This window comes from Struthio camelus, chromosome 4, assembly GCF_040807025.1.
Source record: "Struthio camelus isolate bStrCam1 chromosome 4, bStrCam1.hap1, whole genome shotgun sequence".
Taxonomy (NCBI): domain Eukaryota; kingdom Metazoa; phylum Chordata; class Aves; order Struthioniformes; family Struthionidae; genus Struthio; species Struthio camelus.
In genome coordinates, this window is record NC_090945.1 from 5,902,660 (window position 1) to 5,918,968 (window position 16,309).

A 16,309-nucleotide genomic window follows, 5' to 3' on the forward strand; every position below is an offset into this window, starting at 1 on the left:
GCAGCTCTCCGCAGCCCTGCTCCGTGAATTGCTGGACTGGCACGGGCTGACCCTGACGGTTTAGCTCACCCTCCAGGACGTTAGCTAATGAACGCCCTTCACGAACACACTCCTGTTCCCCTGCAGGTAGCTGCAGCTTTTGGTGAAACCATCTCAAAACTTCCGTGTTGCCAAGCTGAGAGGGTCGAGTGAGAGTTGAGTGCGGTCCTCTGACAGGAATCAGAGCTGTCCTCTCAGCGTTTCGCCAGCTTTTCAAAACCCTGCCTAAATTGTGGGCTGCAAAACTAGACAGACTTGGCCTACAGCTGCAATCAGAGACAGGCTGCGATCCAAAGACTGGCCAAGCTGTGAGCTCGAGGATACTCCTAGCTCGCAACCCCGCACCCGACCAAAGCCAAGGCATGGGGAAGTGCGGACCCCTCAAAGGCCAACGCAGCCTCCCCCGAGGTCCAGCCCTGGCACCCCCTGGGCCAGGAGTGCTGCCCTGCGCATGGCTCCTCATGCCACAGGAACAACCAGGCAGCAGTTGGAACAGCTGGGCAGCAGGGTATAAAAAGCAAGAAGGAGTCCCAGCGCAATCCTAGCCACAGGACGCTACAGAGACCAAAGGTATAAACAGTTTCCAAATGGACCAGACAAATTAATAGAAGAAATCTATCAGTGGCTGCAAAACAGCATGAGAAGTCGGTGCCTGCCAAGAAGTGAGGAGAAAGGGCTACCCTACGCAAGTTTTATTTCTTATGCATCTGCTTGTGGTCAGCCTGGGAGACCAGGCTGAGCTAGCTGGACCTTTGCTCTCACCTCAGTGGCAGCCCTACGTTCCCAGGGCACAACGACCCAGCTCCTACTGGAGATGGAGGAGAAAGCCAGCAGCCTGAGAAGTTTAAGCAGCAGCCTGAGCCTGAAGAGGACAGAAGAACAGACTCCAACTCCCAAATACCTCTGTCTCTTTGTTTCTGATAAAACTGTGCGGCTTGCAGAGCCCATCCTGACATGTGCAGACACTGAACTGCTGTCCTCAGCCACGTGTGAACGTGCGGGCGCTGAGTGCTAGCACAGGGAAGTGGCGATGCGTGCTCTGCTGGCACTCACCATACTCAAAATCCACTTCCCCACTCATCGGTGGAACCAGTGGGTCAGCCAAGCTAGGAAGGAGAAGCTGGAAAAGAGAAAGCCGGGACTGGGGATAGAGAGCCAAGCCAAGACATATCCCCTGTCTCTATCTCCAGGTTCACCAGTAAGAGAAACAAACACAGAGTCCTTCAGCCAGAGGAGAGCAGCGGGAAAGGGGCCTCAGCAGATCTCTGGTCCAGCCTCCTGCTCGCAGCCGGACTGGCGCCAACATGAGAGCAGGGCAGCCAGGAGTTAATGTTGAGGTGAGCCTTGAGGCCTCCGGGGTTGCAGACCCCTCAGCATCAAGTAACCTGTCCCCTTGCTGTCCTGGGAAGGAGTTTCCCCTTCTCCCAATCCTGAACTCTGCAAGCTGCTGCCTGAGGCCATTGCTCTGTTAATCATCTGCCATGAGCAAGGAGAGACTGGCTCCATTATCTTGGTCCTGCAAGTAACTGTAGGCTGCAATTAGGTTACCCTTTAGCCTCTTCTTGGCCGGGCTAAGCCGGCTTAGATGGTAGGTCACATACTATAGGCCCTGACCATGGCAGCATGCAGCTCACACTGCCCCCTCACAAACACATAACTCTCTTGCCTCTGCCACTGGCTAAAAATGAGCGGCACTCACAGGCCTTAGCAAACAGTTGACTTCCTTTATTGTTTTGTTCAGTCTCACTTTCAGAAAGCCTGGAAAATACAATAGGAGGCAACGTGGGAGTTTTGAAGCATGGGAGATGGCTGAAAGGCCTAACCCCCAAACACCTAGATAGGTTTAATCGGAACCAGAAACACAAACATTCTCCTCTAACCACCAATTTCTCAGGGCCCTGGGGGCTTTAGGTTGAATTCAGAGCCCAGAAGCTCTGCATTTAGCTGGTCCAATGTCCAGCGTACGTGTAGTGAGGGGGCACCTTCCCACATTACAGCCCCAGCTTGGCTGGCACGCTTGTGGGAGGATAAAGCATTTTAAACCGAGATTGCAAACCCTCTTTGCTCAGTGAAACCATCATTTCCAAGATCACACCACCAAACCACAGATGCACAGGTGGGCAGGCACCACCGAGGTCTCCCATGCAACCTCCTGCTCAGAGCAGGCCTACCATCCTCAAGATCAGGGCAGCCACGGCTTTTATCTAGTTGGGTCTTGAAAACCTCCAAGGAGGGAGATCCCCCACCCTCCATCTGGTTTCCTCCTCATGAGACAAACCTCTGGCCACGGTCCTGCTGACAGAGCTGCTCTCCAATGCCTTGCCAGAGCCACCTGTAGGCCTAGATGTCCTACAACTGCTGTTAGCTGCATCTCTGCTGTAACAAGGGTCCGGGACTGGACTGCAAACAGATACTCCTGTCTGTTTATATAAGGGCTCTGCAATATTTTCATTCACATTCCCTAGTCCCCACTAAAACCAAGCCTGCCACCATGTTGGCTTTCGAAAAGGTTGGTAATTTTCTTTTTGGAGTTATTTGCTGGGATAGCAAACTTCCCACTGGAAAATCACATTGATTTTCTTCCCACCTCCCCAAACATCATTTCCCACTGGGGAAAAAATGAAACAGATTCCCTCTCTGAGGTGCGGCAGGCAAGGCACCGGCCTTGCCAAATGAGTTTTGGGAATCACCTGTCCAGATGGGACAGGGCCAGAATTACAGCTCCCAAGAAAGGTCAGAGAAACGCAGTCAGGTGGGGCAGTGGGACTCAACAGCCCAAAGACTCCTAGTTTTGGAAAGCGGAAATATTTTATTTCAATTTTGCTGCATAAACATTTTTCGGGATTTCTTCTTGGTGGAACATTTTACCATTTCCACTTCTTGTTACTAGTTGAGGCAAAACCAAAAGTTTCTTCCAGGTCAGCAATGTTGCCATTTGCTCAGCTCTAGCTCACTCTTTGGGAAGCCACTGGCTATGGCTCTGGTACCTTCCTGAGGAACATCCCCTTGATTTCTTTCAGCAGGGATGATAGCTGCCTGAGAGCATGAGGAGCACATCAGGTCTCCTTTCTGTGTTCCTCCCTGGACTATTCTGCTCCTGCCACTGCACTACCTGACTCCCAAATTTACCAGGGCCTCCACCTTGCTCCTGTTTTTCCCCCTCTCCTAGCTTTTATTGTTCCTGCACAAAGTTTTTTCCTAGCCCCTGCTATTCTCTAAAGGATCCTCACCAATCTGCATGGCTCCTCTCTCTAGGAAGCCGTCTCCATCCCATCTCTGGCACATCTGTCTCCTCACAGTCCTTCCCCCCTGCCTGTCCCTCTCATGTCCACTCCCGTGTGTCTCACCACCATCTTCTACTTTTCCTGAAATACCATGTCCAGTCTGGGGTGCAGTTTAAGGAGGGTGTGGGGACACTGAAGAGAGTTCAGTGGGGGCTGCGGGGATGGTCAGGGCTGGGGACACAGGGCCTGCCAGGAGACGGGGATCTGGACAGGCTTCGTCTGGCAAAGAGGTGGCTGGGAAGGAATCTAATCACAGAAACAACTACATGAAGGGCAGGTACCACGATTGATACAGCCAAACTCTTCTTGGCCATGGCAGACGATAAAGCAGGGGCAACAGCCAGGCAAGGCATAGGGCCCCAAACAGCCATCTGTGGTAAGGGGTAACAGTTCTGCATTTGCTGATCACTTTTTGCAGAGCCAGAAGCTGTGATCTGCAGACAACAGATCAAGGACCGCTCCAGCGGGGAGAAGAGAGGCCCAAAGGCGCTTTCATCGCAGAGCACCAACTGCGCCACATCTCTCCAAGCAGCCCTGCTCCACTTGGCCCAAAGCTGCAGACCGGTACCCACCTCCAGCCGGTTCCCTGAAGGTACGTGACCACAAGAAAAGCTTTTGCCCGTCTCAGGCTCAGGTCACACTGCGGCACCTCAAAGGATGCCAGGCACCCCGTGAGAAGACCAACACAGTCATGCTCCCCTGCCCCTGTGCAAACCACCTCAAGTAAACTTTAACAGGAAGGGCAACTGAGGGGAGAGGCAGAAGTGATTCATTCGCAAGGTATTTAATTACCTACTTAGACCAAAGCTCCAGATCAACCACATTTCAGCAGGGCTCGCTTTAATTTTCTACCAGTGGATTAGCTGGTTGACTGCCCACCACTGAAGAGGAACCACTTGGAAACCAGGCAGCTGGAATCTCATTTACAGGCTCAGCCTGCGGCTTGCTGATGCTGCTGCCGGTTCAGCAAGGCCCCGCGTCTGGGCTTTGTCAAGCTCTGGCCCATCTCGTCGTGCAAGCCCTTTGCTTCTGGGTGTTGTCTTCTGCTCCTGTTTCATCAGCCCACGGGCCTGCTCAGCACACAAAGCTCAGATCCCCGGTTCAGGTGCAAGGCACCCCCACTGAATGCAATTTGGCGCAGAAGGCACAGTATCCCTCGCCTTTGCACCACCTTGCACACAGCGGGGAAAAAACGGCAGAAAGCTCTCAACCTGGCTTGGCAAATTCACCTCGGCAAACCAGACTGTGCCGCGCTTTCTCCCCTGTAGTAACGCTCCTTTCCTACTGCCGTCCCCAAACATGAAATCCTTTGGAGGGACCGAGCAGTCCCTACCCAGCCCTTGAAAGCAGCGGGGGACCTGTCTGCCTTCCCGGCCAACTCTGGCAGCAGCCAAACCACCTCCAGGCATGCTAATGACATAATTAGCCACCAGGCATTTGTGGGCATGCATGCACGCACGCTCCGCACAGCACCCTGCATGGCACCCTCTGGCAGCAGCCACAAAGCCAGGCCCGGGGAGCAGGCCGAGAGCCACGCTGCCGGCGAGGGGCCCACCGCACGGGGACGGCTGCCACGGGACTAACGTCGGCACCGGCAGCCGTGCAAAGCACTCCCTGCATCCTGGGACTGCTTTTGGTGCAGCGAGAGCTGGAGTTACCTGGGGATCTCCCCTGCTTTGCAAAGAGCTGCTGAGAAAACAGACGACGTCGGGTCTACGTGAGCATGGGGAAGAGCCTCTCCGAGAGAGGTTGTTCAGCGCTCGCTGCAGGCACAGCGCTGGCAGGAGGGCCGTGTCCCCGGAGGAGCGGATCGTGGCAGCGAAGGATGTGCACGCAGCATGGGGGGGCTGAGGGGAGGGGAGCGCCGTGGCAGCAGAGCCGGGCCCGGAGGAGGAGGAGGCAGATGAATCCGTTCCAGGCCACCGCGCTGGCTTAGGGCTGAGATAAAGCCCTAAAATACGGAAAGTGGAACTTCACCCCCTCCTCCCAGCGAAGGGAAAAGCGCCCTAAACACGGAGCTGGGGCAGGAGGAGGAGAGGCGAGGAGCCCTGGCCGGCGCTGCCCCTGCTCCCCTGCAGCGGGGTGCATTCCAGCCCCGCGCGGATTAGCCCTTACGTAAATACTCTCTCCATTAATGGAGTGTTCCCTCGGTTTGGTTTAGATTACCGGGCTCTGTGTAAGCATGTCACAAGCCCACAAAACTCACTGACATAAACAAGACTTCAGTCAATGAGGCCCGAGATACTTGCTTTGCAAGTGGCACCGCGTATGTCCCAGGCCTGCGTGTGGCACACCTGGGTCCACACGGCGCCAAGGATGGAGAAGGCACAGGGCTCCATGCTCTGCACCAGGCCACGCAGGAGAGCGAGCACAGACCTCTTCCAGACAGGGAGGTCTGGGCTTTCCTTCCCTCCGCTCAGACCTCCAGCTCCACAACCTGGAGCCGCTTCTCAAGATCACCAACAAAACCACTGCTGGGGTAGGCAGGGAAAGCAAGGAGAGGAGCAGTGTTTGGGAAAACAAAGTCAAGCGAGGGCTGAGGACAATGTGGGGGAGCTGCTCCGGAGGCGAAGCTGGAACGAGGAAGTGAGCAAAAGAAAGCAAGAAGCCAAGGGAGCAGATGGGAGATTGCAACAGAGAGGCTGGATTGCGGGCCGGGGCTGGGGCCTGAGGTCATGCACAATTGTGTCATTGCTTGGAGCTTTCCTCCCAAATCCTCGAGACCGGGCATTTCTTAAAGGAGGGAGGGAAGCACAAGTACATGGGAAGCGACGCCGAACCACAGGCAGTTCCTGACAAGATAAAGGGAAGTCTTCGTAGCTCCACCACGGGGCGAGGTGGCTGCGCAGGGAAAGCTTACCGACTTGCTGGAGATGTTCCCGCTAGGAAGCGTCCCCAGGGGTGCCTAGCCCTGCTCGTGCCACCCTTTCTCTCCCCACCCTGGCTGCCCCCTGCCCGTGCCCGAGCCCCCCACAACCTCCTGGGACGATACAGTCAGCAACGCCAGCAGCGTTTCCACCAGCCCAGCCGCGCTGTGCTGGGAGCCGCGCTGGGGGAGCTGGCACGGCCATGGAGACAAGGGCTGGACTCCCTGGAGCTGCTCCGCTACCAAATAAGGCCTCCGTCTATTCTTTTACATGCCGTTCTCGCCCGGCCGTAGCTACGCGACCTCTTTTCCAACGGCTCTACCCCTGCCAGGCTCCTCTGCCGGGACCTTCCAACCCGCGGCTCACCCACGCCAGTCAGCGCTGAACGGGGCTGGAGCGACAGGGAAGGGGATGCCCCACGCATCCTGCCCGTTGCCAGGAGAGGCTGGAGCAACTCCCGCGAGCCCCGGGAAGACAAAGGAGAACTGGCCGGACTTATCCGAGCGTCGGCTTAGGCTCTGGGCCAGACCCGCACGGAAACCGGGGGCCCATCACACGTCGCAGCACCGTTGCTTTAACCTCCGGAAAGCCTGCGGGTTTCCCTGCTGTGGGAGCCCACATGCCCCGACCTCCCGCCTTCCCGGCACAGGATCTACAGCCTCAAGACAGGGTCTGCTTCTTCCTCTTTTGGGGTAAAACACAGCATCGGGGGGAGAGGGAGGGCACAAAGTTTAAAGAAAAGCCCTCCGGCATGACCTCCCAGGAAGGGGAGAGGTATGCACAACCCAGTGGCTAGGCAACCCGCTCCGAGCGTCCTTACGCAAATACTCCCAAGCGCCAGCGCTTCCAGCCGGCGCCGGTATAAGCTTGTGCCAGCGAAGTACCTGCCGGCTTGGCACAGGAGGAGGCAGGTGCGGGAAGGACCTGCCATGGTGGGAAAGGAGCCCAGCTTGCGAGCACCAGCAACCGGCCCCTTCCTAAAGCCACGCTCGCAGCACAGAGCAGGAACCCAGCACCGCACGGTACCACCTGTCCGTCCTCCCTCTCCAAGCCCGCTATGATACGCTCCTGGGGCCGATCCCCTTCTTCTCTTCGTGCCCTGGTGGCACCTGCTGCCATCACCCCTCCCCGGGCAAGACAAAGCCCTAGGGACGCGGCTCCTCCTTTCTCAGCACCTTTGCCCTTGGCCCACACAGGCCCGGCGCGGTCCCAAAGCAGTTTCCTTCAGCTGCAACCACGCTCAGCACCACCAGGTTGGGGCAGGGACGGTCCTGACGGTGTCCGACGCCTTGCAACAAAAGGCCGGGGTGCATTTTTTCCCCACACGCCTCCCTCCCCCTAACCTCTCCGCGTCCTTCAGCGGCCCCCAAGCTGCTTTGGGGGCCGAGGAAACAGGCCCTCCTGCCCCAGCTCCAAAGGGGTCGAGCAGCACCACTTTGCCCTGCGCCGCCGGAGCCTGCCCGCCGCTCCGCCCGCCTTCAGCCGGCAAATTCAACTTTGTTGGGACGACGCGGCCAAATAACCCCTTCCCGGACGCTTGCGGGGGGAAAAAAACAAAAAAATAACCCCCCCCCCCCAAAACCCCAAACCCCGGCTTCACGCTCGCCGATGCGAGAGGTTTGCCCTGTTTCGGTCACCCCCACCGCCCCCTTCAAACTTTCTGGCCGGGCCAACGCGGATGCCCCCGTGTCACAGCCCGCGCGTCCGCCGCCGCCGCCTCCGCGGAGAGCCGCGGCTCCAGCCGCACCTCTCCCCCCCGCCACGGCGGCCCGGCAGAGGGGCGAGGAGTCCCCGTCCCCACCCCACGCCGCCCCCCAGGACCCCGCTACCTCCTCCTCGGGCAGGCCGGGCTCGGCGGGGCCGCCGTCCCGCTCGGCGGGGAGGTTGCTCATGCTGCGTGCGCGGCCAGGCTGCTCCCGCCGGCGGCGGCGGCGGCGGCGGCGGGCGGGCGGGCGGCGGCGGTGGTGGGAGGGGCCGGGCCGGTGGGGGGCGGGGCGTCTAGGGCGGGGGGCGGGGCCAAGGCGGCGTGGGGGGCGGGGGCGCCGCGCGCGTGGGGCCGCCCAGGCGCTGGGGGCGACGCTCGTCGCGTTTTGTCGCCGCGTCCGGCTTGTGCTCCCCGTCCCTCGTCAGTCGTCTGGCATCAGATGCTGAAAGGGGCTGGGGGGTGGCCCTGCTCATTTCCAAAAACCTGCCCCGGCATTCGGGGAAAAGTCCCTAAAAGCGTCTCCGTGCGCGCCAGGCGAGCTGACGCTTAACGCCTCCGTCCGTAGCACCTTTCCGCGGGGGGAACAGCGAACCTGGCAAACTGCCTGCGTCAGGCGGCGGCAGCGAGAGGGGCTCGCGCAGCACGTGGCGTGAGCGGGGCCGAGCCGGTCGCCTCCTCCCGAGCAGCCCTCCAGGCCCGAGGAGGCAGGCTGGCCGAGGGGATTAGACTACGGAGAGCTAAACAAGTTTTAACGGAGGTCGGGATTGCCCCCGGGGGATAAACGGCCCCATCAGCAGATAGGAGGGCCACGCGCGGTCCTCAAGGCTCAGCCTGCCTTTCTGGAGAGAGCGGCCAAATCGAATACAGCTGTCCGTCTGCGCGTCGCCCTGGGCCGCTCGTCCTACCCACACTGGGGCCACTCGGGCGCGGGCGGAGGCTGCTCCCGCGGCGCTGGGCAGGCGAGGGGACGCGAGCCCCTCTCTTCCGGGGGGCTAAGTGTCCCTCCCATGTGGCAGCGCTTACCCGAAATGCCCCCAACGTCACCTGGCAAGCTTCCAACCTCTCAAAAAATGTTCCCCTACAGAGCAGAACTTGTCCTGGTGGGAGCTAGATTGAAACTAGCCGTGCGGTCCGAATTTCCGGGAGCGGGGAGATGTCCGGCTGGGATAGCAGGTGGCCCTGCGAGCCACCTGAGCAGCCTCAGGGTCAGAAAGAGCAGGCAGAGGCCCGAGCACTTCTAAAAAAAACATGTTACCTTGGTGAGCAGGGGAAAAAGAAGGGACCTCACTCACCACCGGGAAAAAGATGGGATGGGGGGTTTTTAGCAGAGCGACGGTGCCCCTGGTCTGCAGGCTTCTGCAGAGTTGTGGCACAGGTGCAACCTCACCATGCTGGGAAGAGAGGCAATCGGGATTCGTTTGAGGACTGGTGTCTTGGTCTCCCACCTCTCTCTCTTCCTGGTAGGACGGTGCCTACAGTCAGAAAACCTGAGCCACCACAGTTAGAAATCGTGGCCGGGGCCGTTGGGATAAATTCAGTGTGCTGCTGGATTTACCTGTATGTGCTGTTCATTATCAGAAGGTGAGTGAGCAGCCCAAAATCAGTATCAGCCCTGGAGAGAGCCGGGGGTGCAGGATCCCGCGGGAACCTGTCGTGTACCGTCCGTGCTTTGCTGCTTTCTCCCCAAACATGGTGTAGAGCTGCTCAGCGGCTGCACGGCAATAGGGCTGTTGCTGGGAATTTACCTCAGAGGAAGAGATTTTGAAAATTTGCCTCATTTTTAGGACATGAGGAACAGCTGGGTTTAAACCACTCCCAGGGGAGAGAACCGAACAAATTTAGCAGCATATTCTTCCTGGAGTTGTATGTTTGGTTTCCTAGGATAGGGCCCTTATAGGCCTGGAAATGGCCCATTATCCATGGAAAGTTTGGGATGGGCTGGTGGGCTTTTTCAGCAAAAAAGTCACTTTTGAGGCACAAGCCTAGTGTAATATTTACCAGCCCTCTGGGTGCCTCTGTAATAAGAGAGCATTTCTGTTTCTGTCAGAATTGTATTAACTGTTCAAAGCTTTCTTGAAAAGCAATCAAGGAAACAAAGAAGCAGAACAAATACGAATGAAAGCCTGGGAGTTAAGAAAGAAACCTGGCCTTTCTTTACCTCTGAGAGGAGAAAACCCCTGTAGCAGCTATTGAGGGCGCTGTTGTCCTACAGGGTATGAAATTTAAGGTGGCTCGAGGAGGAAAGGAGAGATTTGTTTAATCTTTCCCGTGCCACGCCACAGGTTTTGCCGAGCGTACTTGCAGCGTGCTTGCTGTCGGAGGAACGCTTTTGCTGACAGCGGCGCTCGACTGATAGCCCCTTAGCTGGGCCAAGGGGCCCTTTGGTGGCTACCCAGGCTGCTTCCCTGCTTTCCCCTGCGAGGTGAAGACATAGCAGGCCCCTGTAGCTCTGAAAGCGAGCATGAAAAGTGAGCAGAAAAGAGGCTTTTCCACGACTGCCCAACAGGTCAACTCAGGCTAGCGTACGAGGCTTATTTTTTTCATAGGTGGCTTCAAATGACCGCTTCCGAGCGTGGACCCGCAGGAACGTTGTGCTTTCTCGCAGCAGCCACCACCCGGGGCTCTGCACTGGTGCAACTTTTTTGTTTTTCCAGCTCCAACATGTCTTTTTTTTTCAATTGCCTGTTTGAAACCACGCTGCTAAGCACGTAAGAGGCATTATTTGAGTTCAGTGGCATATATGGAAGTCCGCGCGGTTCACCCTGATTTCATTACTTTCTCTTCCATTGTTTTCAACTGCAAGATCTTTCTGGTCATCTGAACAAGAAAACTTGGCGGGGTCTACCTCAATTAGATGGAAACTGTCATATTTGTGACAATATTTGCAGCCCGTATTTAGACTGCTTTGGAGAATAGCCACACAGTTTCCAAGCAGCAATGGGCCGCAGTTTGGAAATTCAAGGCCCAAATCCAGCTTTTTGATATCCCTGTAAGTTTAAGGAGAAAATCTTATTAGTTGTAGTGCACGTTCCCTCGCTTTTATGTCAAGCCGTGCTCTACCTGAAATCCTCGGTTCCAAATCCGTCCGCATTAAAGTTGCAAGCAGGGAATGCCGTAGCAAACAGTTTCCTGCATCTCAGCTGAAGTTTGGGGTTCCAGTACAAACAGTGGCTCTTGCTTTCTCTCCTGCGAGAAATTCTGTTCCTTCCAACACTCAGTTTTGTTCTGCATTGGGATAAAACTGCAGAACATATTTTACAAAGGTAGAAGGGAAAGTTATGAAAAACATCTCTATGGGTCAGCGTGACATTCATCTGCCTGAAAACTTGTGCACATCTGAAGCTCCCCAGAAGTGCAGCAGACGGCCATAGAAGCTGCAGCTGTGCTCCAATCTTGCCACAGCGCCGAGTGAATGGGCTGAAAAGCAAGCTGAACAGAAGGCAGTTTTCAGCGGTCAGAGGAGAGAGGGTGTCACCACTTTTCTAGCACTTGCTGTCTCTTACAGCCTACAGGTAAGTGAAGAAAAAACAGGCAGGTATCGGACTATGCTGCGCAGTGTTGTCAGTAGTTCTGCAATCCCATGGAGAATAATTGTTTGGAAAAAGCTGACTTAGTTGTAGGAAGAGCCAAATGAGAGGGAGGAAATCTTGTGTATTGATAACCAGTTTCCGGCTGTTGAATAAGACGTGCCACTTTGGCAGGCTCTGTGCCCCCCCTGCCCGGTGGAGTCACAGAATCTCAGAATCACAGAATGGTTGAGGTTGGAAGGGACCTCTGGAGATCATCTACTCCAACCCCCCTGCTCAAGCAGGGTCACCTAGAGCATATTTCCCAGGATCACATCCAGGTGGGTTTTGAATATCTCCAGCGAAGGAGACTCCACTACCTCTCTGGGCAACCTCTTCCAGTGCTCTGTCACCCTCACAGTCAAGAAGTTTTTTCTCAGGTTTAGGTGGAACTTCCTGTGGTTCAGTTTCTGCCCGTTGCCTCTTGTCCTGTCGCTGAGCACCACGGAGAAGAGACTGGCCTCATCCTCTTGACACCCCCCCTTCAGATACTTGTACATGTTGATGAGATCGCCACTCAGTCTGCTCTTCTCCAGCCTGAACAGGCCCAGCTCTCTCAGCCTTTCTTCATAGGAGAGGAGTCAAGTACCATGGCTTCCTCTATCATACCTGTACCATCGCTGGCTGTAAGGCCCACAGCGTATCATAAGCATATAGTGCTGACAGCGTAGGGAGCTGCAGGTCTGGCTGCACCTTGTCTCTCACATATGTGCAAACGCTTAAGCAGCACAAGGCCACTCGGGAGAGAAAAAGGAGCCCTGAAGAGGGCGGTGTGAGGGACAAGGCTTTGAGCAGGCACAAGATGGGGGTGCTGCTCTGCCCTACACAGACTCACTAATGAGCACCAGGGCAAGGGCTTTCCCTGGGAAACCTGGCCCAGGCTGGGAAAGATGGATGTGCTCGACCAAGAAAGCCTGCCTGCGAGTTCTGCGGGGAGCCCCGCTTGCTTCTGCAGGTGGCTTTAAGGACCTCTTTCTTCTCTGTTTCCAAGACCATTCCAGGCATTCCTCGCCCGCCAGGCAGCACCGCGCACACCAGCTCTGCCAGCTGCACCGCATAGACCTGCTCTCAGGGTGCAATGCTGCCGACAGGCCCCCCCTGAGGAGCCTTGCTGACCCTGCTGCCAGGTCGGGCCCCACCCCACCCTTGAATTTTGGGGTGCGCAGCCTGGGCACACCACAACTCCCGCCCTCCTCACCCTGACCAGCCAGGCTTTCCACCGCCCTTCCCTAGCGTGACCCCATCTCCCTCTGCCGGCTGGCTCGGGAAGGAACAGGCAGCAAAGAAGCGGCACCTCTGTGCCACAGCTGTCTCTGGTGTAGCGTCATGTGAACTACAGGAGCCGGCCACCTGTGAGCTGGTGAGCAGGTAGCAGGCCGCTGCTGCAGCCACAGCATGGCAGGTGAGCAGCTTGCCCAAACAAGGTCCTTTTGCATGGATGGAAAGGGATTTGTCTGACGCTCACATAGAGAACGTTGTTGCGGGACTTCAGGACCACCTTGGTCTGAAAGCTTTGATAAAACAGCACCGCTGGAATCGTAAAGCAGTGGTCAATACTTTTATTAACAGTATACAGCACACTCCGAAGTGTTACCTAACCCAGACTCTAATCAGAAAGGACTGTAATTCCATTTTGTAAAAATAACCAGTGCTATTTTATTCCCAAAACAAAGCACGTATAATATTAAAGTGAGTGCCCAAGAGACACAGATCCAAAGCTGTTTTCAGATGCTTGGCGGGTTATAAATAAAGAACATAAATAAGCAAGGCAGTTTTTCTGGAATGGGATGAAGGATGCAGAGACCAGCCACTTCCAGTGGCTGTGTAGTGCTTAAAAGGACAACACGCAATCCCAGGTCAGCAACCAATAGCAGAGGGTTCTCAGCTCTTAACAGGAGTGGATGTGGCTTTCATGGTCTTCTTCAGATGATGGTAATTTGGCAAGATCTTCATCAGGAAATCCAACTGCAGTGTTTGGGGCTGGAAAGAAAGACACTGTCAGAAATGGGCTGGAAACAAAGGCACAGGAGCTTACCACCTGGTGTCAGGCACAGGCCTCACTGCAAGAAGGGGGACAGAGACCCTTGTGGCCTAGCCTGTGGAGACACAGCTCCTTGCGTGGCGTGACACCCACCTGCGGCCGTTCGGTCTGCACTCGACGGAGGCAGTCAGCCCCATAGATGACAGTGTTCTCGGGGATCACCTCGTAGGTGTTGATGTTACAGCAGGCCCCGATGATGCAGCCGCTTGTCAGAATCACGTTTCTACCAACAAATGCTGCAACAGAGAGAGAGAAATCCCTGCAGGAGTTGAAAAGGGGAGACAGGCATACTCAAAGCCACATGCAGCTTTTCAGACTCCTTTCTCTGCCCAACTTCCTTCAGCGTTCACAATTCCTCAATAACCTCCTCCTACCCCCAATCCTGTCACCTAACTCAATGGTACTATGCTGAAACTCCTCCTGGGAGCTGGGAGCAAAGCTTTACCATGGATACTCCCTGCTGAAGACCCGCCCCTCTCATGAGAGGCTTTTGACTTCAGACTAGCTCTAGTCTAATCCCATGGACTGAACAGGGACTGTGAACAGAACAGCCAAAACAGTTCTGGCTTAGTTTTATCTGAAAGGAATCCAGTCCAGACCACGTGCTCATGGACCGCTCTGCACGTAAACTAAAGCGCAGCCATCAGGGACAACCCTAAAACTAAAACCAAAATGCTAGTGTTTATGTGCCCATACTGTGGTTAAACCCTGCATCATCAAACACCAAAATCACTAACTGCTCAGTTTCAAGAGAAAGAGACAGCCAAACCCAGCTCCCACCAACACAGTAACACACATGCGTTCTGCAGACAAGCAGCCGCAATGTTAACGCGTCGAACCCCGTCAAGGTTGCCACCAGGTTCACTAGCATTAAAAACGTGACTTTGTGGCTATAACACGCAGTAAGCTGTAGCTCAGGCTCAGCTAAAGACAACGCAACGTAATCCTTTGCCATTTCCAGTATTCTGCAAAAGTGAGTCTTTTGCAGACAAGGGCAAAGAACAAACCTGATGCTCACCTTTTGATTCAATTACATTGTTATCTCCCACTTTCATTGCTTGTGAATCTAAAAGTAAATGTTAAGGAGAAACGTACAATTCTTAGCTTTTATTTCAAAGAGTAAACCCTGATACTCTGTTTAAACCAACATCCTGCATCTTAAATAGCCCTGGGATGTTTAAACCCCACTGGAGTCCACACGCGCTTCCTTTTGTGCAGGTCTGGAAGCATGGTGTATTAGAAAGTCTAACTTCACTGCAGAGCAAGGATACAACACCCAACTTCAAAAACATTATTGGTGCCAATGACCATTGGTTTTGGTTCCACCTCTTCAGTTTCCGGGGTGATATTTTCTGGATATCTGCAAAATGGAAGAATACATCCAAATCTTGACATGAGAAAGATACTGCCCAAAGATATTGTCCTATTTGACAGATGACTCTCAATTCTGTTACAAAAGCTGTCCTATCCATGCAATCCTTCAGATGGATATCAACTGAACAGAAAGTAAGTGGCTAGACTAGACTGTCAGCGTTTTCAAACTGCCTGTCCTTGCCCAGGGTCTCATATTCTAATCAGGACTAGAAGGATCTGTCAGCAGGACAAGGATTCCTAGAGAGAAGATTTCTCCCCAAGACATAGTGCCATATGCATATAAAAGCATAAAGACTTTTTTTTTTTCCTTAAGAAGCCTGTCTACCTGAAGTTAGTTACCTTAGTATAAAGTCAACGCCTTGCTCCTTAAGTAGCTGTAAACACAACCTCACATTTGACAAGACTGTCAGATAAGGGATCCATGTTAAGAGACTCTTAGATATGAGAAACAGAACCAGAAATATAACCATCTCCATGGAGCTAAAACTGCGCAACTCTGCACTAGTGCAGTCACTCTACCCCTGCTTGCTTCAGTAGATGAACTACAGTTTTTGCACCAGTCCTTGTTGAACAATCCACAGAATACCCATCCTGTAAAAAGCCATGATGTACAACAGGGGAGATCAAAAATGAAGCTTCTCCCCCTGCTGCCCGGTTCTGGAGGGATACTATCCACAGCAAATCTGCGGGGACAAAAGGGTTAGCAGCCTGCACTGACCACAGCCAATTCAGCCAGAGCCACCCGGCTGCAGAACAGCCCCCTTGGGAGCGTTTTACCGACCCATTTATGATCAGCGCCTGTTCTTCTATGAGGTTGCCTTCGCCGATCACGATGGGCCCCGCTTCCGCGATGATCCTGGCCTTGGGGTGGATCACTGTCCGGGGCCCTGCGGAGACAGTGTCAGCAGCGCTGTGCCGAACCACCCGCAGGCGGAGCGCCGCGGTTCCCGGGCCGGCGGGGCGCCTTACCGATGGTGACGTCCCCGCGGATCTCGCTCTCCACGCACACCACGGCCCCGGGCGCGATCTTCACGCTGCGGGGACACGCGTGTCAGGGGGCGGTGGCCGAGCACGCCTGGGGTGGGAGAGGGGGACGCGCGCCGGGGAAAACTGTTGGGGCGCGCGGCGGGTAGAACCGTTGGGGCGCGGGGGGGGGTGGGGGGCTGGGCGCGCGGCGGGTAGAACCGTTGGGGCGCGGGGCGCGGGCGGCGCTGAGGTGAGGGAGAAGCGGCGGGAAGGCGCCGGTGCTGCGGCGCGGGCCGCTTCCAGCCCGCCGGGCGAAAGCGTGCGGAACCTCTCACCTCTTCTGCCCCTTCTCCGCCATGACGGCGCTCCGGCCACCGACTGCGCAGGCGCTTGCGCAGGGAGAGCGAGGGAGCAACGCGCGCAGGCGCAGGTCCGCCCCGGGGGTGTGAGAGATCGGTGGCGGCGGG

At 55.6% G+C, this 16,309-nt stretch overlaps 2 protein-coding genes across 2 annotated transcripts in view; both read right to left on the reverse strand.

The window, feature by feature from the left end:
* Window positions 1-8,165, reverse strand: part of RBPMS (RNA binding protein, mRNA processing factor) — a 46,331-nt gene extending 38,166 nt beyond the window's left edge. Inside the window, exon 1 of the mRNA XM_068941256.1 lies at window positions 8,020-8,165. Coding sequence (XP_068797357.1) covers window positions 8,020-8,082 — 63 coding nt within the window. The 5' untranslated portion in view covers window positions 8,083-8,165. The remainder of the gene's footprint in view (window positions 1-8,019) is intronic.
* Window positions 8,166-13,004: 4,839 nt separating this feature from the next.
* DCTN6 (dynactin subunit 6) lies at window positions 13,005-16,301 on the reverse strand. Its single transcript, XM_068941193.1, has 7 exons — window positions 16,178-16,301; window positions 15,846-15,910; window positions 15,658-15,763; window positions 14,774-14,862; window positions 14,521-14,568; window positions 13,596-13,738; window positions 13,005-13,441 (listed from the first exon to the last, which is right to left on the reverse strand). The coding sequence occupies exons 1-7, from the start codon at window positions 16,198-16,200 to the stop codon at window positions 13,343-13,345; spliced, it is 573 nt and encodes a 190-aa protein (XP_068797294.1). The 5' UTR covers window positions 16,201-16,301; the 3' UTR covers window positions 13,005-13,342.
* Between the last annotated feature and the right edge of the window lie 8 nt (window positions 16,302-16,309).

What these genes read in the sequence shown, in the direction of transcription:
- DCTN6 (XM_068941193.1), bottom strand. Translation starts at nt 16,200, where the DNA reads ATGGCGGAGAAGGGGCAGAAGAG. An exon ending in GCGGAGAAGGGGCAGAAGAG is followed by an intron (nt 15,911 to 16,177) that starts GTGAGAGGTTCC and finishes GTGTCCCCGCAG; the next exon opens with CGTGAAGATCGCGCCCGGGG. An exon ending in TGCAGACCGAACGGCCGCAG is followed by an intron (nt 13,442 to 13,595) that starts GTGGGTGTCACG and finishes CTTTCTTTCCAG; the next exon opens with CCCCAAACACTGCAGTTGGA.